Genomic DNA, 8,524 nt, shown 5'->3' with positions numbered 1-8,524 from the left:
GTTGAATGGAAATTATAGTTTTCCCTTGAATGGAAATTATCATTAATATTGTGACTATTTTGTTCCCTATGATGAAAACTATGGTTGTTGGGCCTACTGTTTTCCCTCTGGTTAAAATTAGTGTTTCCCCAACCATGATCCCCACCTCTTTGTGTGTGATTGAAATAGTTTTTTGGTTTCCCCACTTTGTCTATAATCCTGTCAAGTTTGTCCACGTAGTTTAGAAATTGTTCAATGTTGTCATCTAGTCCATACACTAGGTCCCATTTCACATCTGTTGGCAACCTTCTCTTTAAAGCATCTATCTGTGTGATCTCATCAAAGGGTTTACTCAAATGTACAAGTTTCTTCAGTTGATTCTTACAAAACTGTTTCATAGTCCCCTGTGTTTCTCTGTAATTTGGTCCATTCAGGAACTCGCTCTTTATCCTGGCTTGTTCAGGTTCAGACCAGAACCGTTTTAAGAACTCAATTTCAAATTCGGCATAAGACATGTCCATAGAAAAATTTTGATTGGCCCATGACAAAGATTCCCCCTCCAAAAATTTTTTAACAAACTTAATTTTGAAACTTTTACTCATATTGGGCAAAAAATTGTCTCTACAACTCTGCAGAAAGTCAACAGGATGCAAACTACACTCATTAGAAAAGTTTTTAACTGGAATATTGGATAATGAAGTACATGTGTTCATAGAAAAATTTCTGTTAGCTACATCATTGCTAAATATTTCAAACTTCTGGTTTAACTCTGATACTGTACTTTTTAATTCATTAACATCTGTCTTAGTTTCAATCTCGTGGAGTTTTACTGTGTTACTGACTGTTTCCACTTTATCATCCACAACGTTTAGTTTAGCTACTTTCAAGATCTACTGCCATACCTTTTACATTTACACAAATGGTATCTATTCGACTATTAAAATTACCAAAACACTTTGCATTTTTCTCTCTGACTGTGACCAGTTCATTTTTTACAGACTGAATTTTGTTACTCAGACTAGATTTTACGTATCCCACTTTAGATTCTACTGCCAAAATCTTTGTTTCTGCTTTGCTCAGTTTCTTGTCTATCTTTGATATATCGTTGCAAAGTTTATTACCCCAAAGTAAGACATTATCAAATTTTTTGTTCATAGCTCCTTCTAGACGCGACACTTTCTGATTTATAACCCGAAAACGGTCCGCGACCGTCCAATTCATGTTTTGGAATTGATCTTCATTAGCTTGTAAGCGGGCTGCAACAGTTTGATTTAAAGCTAACGATTGTTCCATCATTTGTAACAGTGATTTAATGTCCGACGTCTCACGTTCAGATGAATTAAGACTTTGATCCGCTTCTTTGACCGACTCATCTTCCGTTTTTATCGGCATGTCTATGACCCCAAAGACTAACAAATTTTCACAATCCTGCTTGGATTCACTTTCCTCCTTCACAATGGTCATTTGCGTGAAATTTCACACACAAAATAATAAAAGGAATAAACAGCACTACACAAATGTACTTATCTTTTCAGTCTGGGTCCTCACTCGTGTGGTCAGTCCACTTTACTGCTTTGTTTCGTCTCCCTTGACTTCCATGTATTGCACTTCTTCGTACCACGTGGTCATTAGACTTCTGCACAACAGATTTCGTCAATCCAGTACATATAAATGTCTTAATCCCGGACGAGCCCCCAGTTGTCACGAACCCGCTCTACTGTTCAGGAAAAGTTATCTCCATAAGGACACCGTTACGGTGTATAATAAAATAAAATTATGTCTATTTGTCAGTTCCATTACATTTGCAAAATTAATTCTGTAGTTGCAAACTGATGCCAAAACTGAAAAAAATGTCATTTCTCTGGAGAGTGTTTCAAAGATAAAAGTTACTATCCTACATATGCCCAGCTTCCTCATTAGTGGCATTATTAATTTCAGTCACTGTTGGTGACCCTCCCCGCAATGTATATCAGTGTGATTGCTCACTACTCTGGAGACCAAGTTCTATTCCCGATATCTCCAACAATTTTGAAAGGTACAAGCATGGTTGCCCAAATGCTACCAAGATTAGAAAGGCCTAAGATTGCAGTTTTTTCACTATTTGTCTGCAGTTTCAAGAAAAGTGACTCTCCTTGGCTGGCAAACACTCGGAAAACCATCGTTAAACTCTCACAAACTCCAGAAACTACTACTACACTGTTTAAAAGTGTGTAATTAATTTTTTAAAAGCTATGTGTCTCTTAACATAAATCACAAATGTATTTGTACCTAATTTTTATTTCCCATTATATTTTTACAAAGTTGTAAATATTATCAAATGCTTAAATCCTATATTTGTAAATGTTATTGCAACAAACTACAACTGTCAGTGCCTAACCACTAACTTTACAAGTAGATCTTATTCTCTAACTTTGTTTTTTGTAAAAACAATTTCCAAAATGGCGTTATTTGCTAAAAGAATTTACCATTCAGTAGTCTTGTTAACTAAATGTACTGAAAATGTTTTTTCAGTTCAAAAAACTTATTTCTAAAAAAATTATAAAAGGGTAATAACATAGTCAGAGTAAGAGATTACAGAAAAAAGTGCTGGTGGCTCACACAAAATATTCTTCTAGTCTTTTTACCAACATTACTTCTAATGCTCAAAGTAGCAAGCATATTAACAATAACAAATCAAAATTAAAATTAATAACGTGTAATATAGTTGTGGAGGCCACAGCAGTTGTACTGGAGATAACAATTGAGGTGCAAGGTGCACTGGGGCCAGTACAACTGAATACGGCACTGTCGGAGTTTCTTCCTTCGAAGGCACTATATCATAGGAGAACATGTTCATGGTAGCCAAAGAGGTCGACCTGGATCAGGTAGCTGTTTTTGAAATGCTTATTAAAAACTATAAGATTCATAAAAAAAGACTTGTCCAAAACTTCATTTGTTATGAGAGTCAATTTTCTAGTCTGTTCCACTTATGAGAGTTGATCGCAGAGCGAAGTTTGTACTTCTGCTTGACATTTTGTACCACAGCAGATGACCATCGCAAAACACATTTTGTCTGTACTACTGCAACTACTACCCTCTTTCTCAGCCCCCCACCCCACTCAATTTGGGATCAAGAGAACAGCACGCCCATCAGATTTGTTAAAAAGACTTCACTGGTCACATGATACAACTCGACTGTAACTTCTGTACGGCCTGTTATGGGGGCATGACCACCCTTGCTGTGCAACATGGCTGCAGCACAAGGACATTGTCACTATTTGTGTAAATATGCATTTATGGACTCTAAATGAGGACAACAGTTTGTAAACTAAGCAACCACCTTTAAGTCCTTGTTTACACCTTTATCTATCGCTCAAAGCAAACACTACACACTGGATGGTTATGTTTACTCATCCTATGGTTTCTATTCAGTACAAAATATTTTCGTATGATATAAAGGTACAGTAAAGTTAGGCAACAGCCTTAGATAAATTTCTGTCAGTTCACATTAAGATAATTGTTCTGAATGCTGCTACTTACACTTCTATCTGCCAACATTTAGCTGACAAGTAACACAGCCTGTCTGCTCACAAATAATTTAAATGTTAACTCTGATTGTTGTGTTTCAGAATGTATAAATTTGCGCAGGAGTGTGTTCACAAGAGAAATTTAAATAAAGTGAGTGATAAAAATCGTTAAAAAAGGGAACAGAATATACTGTATACTTGTTAAGCAACTTTCACCTTCCATTACAGTGGAATTTACAAAATTCAACATTCCAATGCTGACTGTTCACAGTACCATGATTATTTAATAAAACACCAAAGTCAAATGATCAGAGTGCTGTCAGGCATTAAAATACGAATTTTTACATGTCTGCAACAGTCTTTTATCTCAGAATTTAGTAAAAATTTATTTGTCTGCATTACAAACACAATCTCACTACAGCACAGATCACACAACCTGTATCCTAGGTATTTTCACAACATCCTGGTGCAATATCTTTTTGTAGTCTGCAGCTGAAGTTTGGAGACTTTCCATACTTGAGAGAAAATATGACTCATCAAACCCATCAACTTGAAGGTAATGATGTGTATGAGCCTGTAAGGTAACACTTCATTCATCATATGAGAATATTAAGAAAATTTATATAATAATCACAGAAAAAACATACTGAATAGATAAATATACACACAGAGTGAATGAAACATGACATATGACATGACACCATTACAGTAAATGGTATACAATTAACTAATCATAAACCAAATAGCAATTACTCTGATAGAATACAGTCTTACTTCTTGTAGAACATTAAAACTCAAATTGTAAAATGTTCTGTTCTCAGTAACATCTCAGAGAATAGTTGGTTGCTGGGTATAGGTCCCAACTGACAGATTGGAGGACAGTCAAATGCATCAGTACACATACTTTCAAAAGCACTTAAAAAAGCTGATTGATAATAGTAATTCTTTTATATCAGAGCAGTAGCTGTGTCTGCTCCACTAACTCTTCAATCTTCATACTTTTATCAGTTTTTACATTAAGAGAAATAAGATCATCAAAGTAGTGTCATCTTAATGTTTAAAGGTCAATGAGCTCTGATAGCAGCCACAGCTCACTGGGGCATGAGCCAGAGAATAGCTTTCACAGATGTCTATACCCAACCCACTCATACTGAAACCACTAGTACATGTTGGTCAGAATACAGTGTCTATGTGATGCACGACTGGCCAATAAAGGTCACAAGTTGCAGATCTTCCAGTATAAAAGGAGGTGGGAAGTATTGTGTTGTTAACACTAGAACACAAACGTTCTTCAATTATCTAATGTTACAAACATTCATAATTTTTATGACATGACAAAATGTAAGCAAAATTTGGTAATACATTTTATTATTTATTAATTATCACTAATAAACAATACAGGCCACAGTCTATAATGAAAGAAACAATAGTTTTTGACAACAATAAGAACATTTATTTCGAACAATTAGTGTATAATTGAGCTCAATGCTCTTTGCAAAAGCCTTACGACATACAGCACAAAACGTTGTTGTCATTCTTCTCTTTTTCGATGGACATATGTAGCAGATAGTTCTCCTCAGGGCAGATGATATTCCAGCATTTCCACCAATGTCCTCACGATGGTGTTCAATTCCAAGGACAGACTGAATAGCAAGGCGGAGGTCATTTGATACTCCTGGTGTGTGTAGCCTGCTTTGCACCCATGGTGAGAGTAGCTCTTCACTCAATCGTATTACAAAGTTTTTCCTCTTTAGGACATTCTCCTTCTCACAGGTGGTGTTGTGAACGTGACTTACCTGCACCTGATGTTCAAAATTCCGTAAAAGACACACAAAGGCCAGCATTTAGTCTTCCAACTTCAAGAAATGTTGCAAGACATCTGGGCTAATGAATCAACACCACCTTTTGTGTCATAGCAATTAACCACCTTAGGTTTCTTAGTTACTTCATCTATTTCAGCTTGGTCGTGCGTCATTGTTACAGAAGGACTATTTTATTTGCCTTAGATTTATGAGAGACAAGAGTCATTTCCTTGTAAAAGATGAACATAGATGTTCCTATCTCTCTCTTCTTGGTTATAAGTAATTCTGGAGGTATTTCTTGCTTATTGTGTCTCAAAGTACCAATGAGTTTCTCCTTAAGCAGATCATCGGCTAACTTGATAGATGTGAACCAGTTATCAACTGTAACATTTCAGTGAGATCCTCTCATTGTTTTTGAGAGCTCCTTCACTTAGTATTCTCAGACCTTCAGTACCTGTGCTTAGCCGGGATATGGGGAAGCATAAACCATATATTTCGTTCCTGCATCACACGCCATGACAATTTTAATCCCCTATTTTGCAGGCTTGTTGGCTATGAACATATGAAATGGACATCTACCACAAAATGCAAGGAGTTGTGCACCCACTGTAATGAATGAGCCTGGTTTGTAATAGATACAGTATTTGATAACAAATTCATCCCATAATTCCTTTACCATCAAACCTCAGACAAGAAATTAAAAACTCAAATCACTTGAAACTCATGGCTGCTTTTTATCTAAGGCTACATGAATTACTGTCAAATAATTCACAAGTTGATAAATGGTTATTCTTCAAACCTGATGTCAATATCAGGATACCACTTAAAGTTTTTAATTCTTCAGTGGAAGTTGTACTCTGAGTGTTCTTTAGATTTTGGTATTTTCCTCATTACCTCTTTATTCATGTGATTTACTATTAATTGTAACATGTCATCTGTGACGACAAAAAAAATATTTCTAACAGTGTAGCAGCATTTCTAGCACCACTAATAGGGGACTGAATATGATGGATAATATTTTTTTGAGGTGTAGGCACTGTCTTGGTTTTAGGAGCTGAAGATGACCAGCGACGTCCATCCTTACCCTGCAGAGAGATCTTTTGAGTCCAAATGATGTAGTCCTTGCCACCGAAAGATGAAGAAACAATCCTGGATCGTTTTCTTGATCGGAACAGAGTATCGCTCCATTTTTTGCTAGAATTTGGAAGGTCTACACCAATGACTGTAATTTGGCAATCTTCACTCTCACCATCTGTAAGGTCAATATCATCCTCTTCAATGTTATTGGGTTCATCTTCACTTGTCAGGTCAAAAATGTTGCTGTCATTCTCCTCTTGCTCCAGCTCATTAAGTAATTTCTGTATTTTATCTACAAGATTTGTGCCATTTGCCTTTATTAAATCTGGGATCTGAAATGAAATATGAGATAGTAATACGCTGAGTTTATAAATGCTCATATTATCATCTCAGGGAACAAATTTTGGATCACGTATAAAAGTAATCATAAAACCATATTGTGAGCATTACTGACGTTATAAGATGTAACGAAGCTACAAACATTTGTAAAAATGACGACTTTCAGAAAAGCTGCCACTGTTTTCTAAGCAGTGCATGGAGTTTCTTCTTGGCAGTCATAAGCACATCTGAAGCTAGAAAGGTACTTATGAGACGGAAGCGCTTGTGACCTTCCCGCACTTTTCAAGCGACAATGAAAAACTGGCAGTCATAATAATTATGAAAGTTTGTGTTCTAGAGTTAATGCAGAAGCAGGAACAGAAAAATCTGGTTGGTCAGGAGAGCTCAGCGACATTGAATGTGGACTATTTACTGAAAGTCACACAAGTATGAGATCAATCAGGGATATTTCAATCCATCTAAACCTGACGAAGTCTACTGTTGGTTATGTGACTGTGAAGTGAAAATACGAAGTAGTGACCACAGCTAAACTAAGATGTGACAGGAAACATTGACCACTGCAGAGGGTGGATCTAAAAAAGAAAAAAAAATCACAAGAAATCTGTGGAAGGACCAAGTTCCAATGTGCTACCAACAGTCCAGTTATCACTACTGTTAGTTAGTTAGTTGGTTGCATGTTCCACTGATCAGTTGCATGGTACAGTAGCTGTTATGTTGTGGAACATGTCAAGTGCACAAGAAATGCACATATGAAACAAGATTCAGAGTTAAATATTAATATTTATATTATTTACACCATTCCCTTAAGTGGCACAAAAGGCACAGTATATAGTATATATTTGTAGATTTATTTATTCCTATTTAAGAATTCATCTATGGAAGAGAAGGAGTTAACAAGGAGACATGATTTCAATCTATTTTTTAAGCTATTACTGCTGTCTGTCAGACATTTTATTTCAAACAAATTTTTATAGCAGCAAATTTTACTCCTTTCTAAGCCAAAGATAGGTTCAGTAAAGGATAGTGTAAGTCTTTCCTTTTTCTGATATTATAATCATGAATGTCACTGTTGTTTTTAAATTGGCCCATGTTGCTGAGAAAAAATTTCATTGGTGAGTAAATGTACTGTGAGGCTGTTGTAAGACTTCCCAATCTTTTAAAAAGATGCCTACCAGATGTGCAACTATGAACCCCACACGTTATTCTAACCACTTTCTTTTGAGCAGTGAATACTTTTTGTCTAAATGTTGAGTTACCCCAATATATTATTCCATATGACATCAGAGAGTGAAAGTATGCAAAGTATATTAGCTTACTAATTTCTATATCCTCAAAATTGGAAATTAACTTTTTGCAGCTTAAAATTGGATGTACTGTGTTTTTTCAAAGTTTAGAGAAAGCCCCTTGCAGAAAACCAATTAATGACTTTTTCAACGACCTTACTTGCATAATTTTCAATTGGAGTTTCTTTTACTGCATTAATAATGAAGCTTGTATCATCAGCAAACATCGTCAGTTCAGGTTCCTGTCTAAGGTAGGAAGGGAGATCGATCACATATATCAAGAACAGAAGGGGACCCATGATTGAACCCTGCGAAACACCTAATGTAATTTCACCCCAGTCAGATGAAGTGGGAAACTTATTTAAATCACTTGACCCACAGAAGGAAACTTTTTGCTTCGTGTTCTGTAAGTATGACTTAAACCATTCATATGCTATTCCATTTATACCATAGAATTGGAATTTCTGTAACATAATTCCATGGTTCACACAATAAAATGCTTTGGATAAGTCACAGAAAATTCCTATTGGTGACATTT

The 8,524-nt window shown here is 35.8% G+C and overlaps 1 protein-coding gene across 4 annotated transcripts in view; it reads right to left on the bottom strand.

The window, feature by feature from the left end:
* Positions 1-2,238: 2,238 nt before the first annotated feature.
* Positions 2,239-8,524, bottom strand: part of LOC126266775 (tubulin epsilon chain-like) — a 169,178-nt gene continuing 162,892 nt past the window's right edge. For 2 of the 4 annotated variants that reach the window (XM_049971311.1, XM_049971312.1), the window contains one exon: positions 2,239-4,059. In XM_049971311.1, coding sequence (XP_049827268.1) covers positions 3,913-4,059 — 147 coding nt within the window. In that variant the 3' untranslated portion in view covers positions 2,239-3,912. Of the gene's footprint in view, positions 4,060-4,554; positions 6,697-8,524 lie in introns of those variants that run through there. The other 2 variants (XM_049971310.1, XM_049971309.1) reach the window with 2 other exon arrangements.

Source organism: Schistocerca gregaria, chromosome 4 (assembly GCF_023897955.1).
Source record: "Schistocerca gregaria isolate iqSchGreg1 chromosome 4, iqSchGreg1.2, whole genome shotgun sequence".
Classification (NCBI taxonomy): domain Eukaryota; kingdom Metazoa; phylum Arthropoda; class Insecta; order Orthoptera; family Acrididae; genus Schistocerca; species Schistocerca gregaria.
Note: the sequence above shows the minus strand (reverse complement) of the source record. Positions and strands in the feature narration are given on the sequence as shown.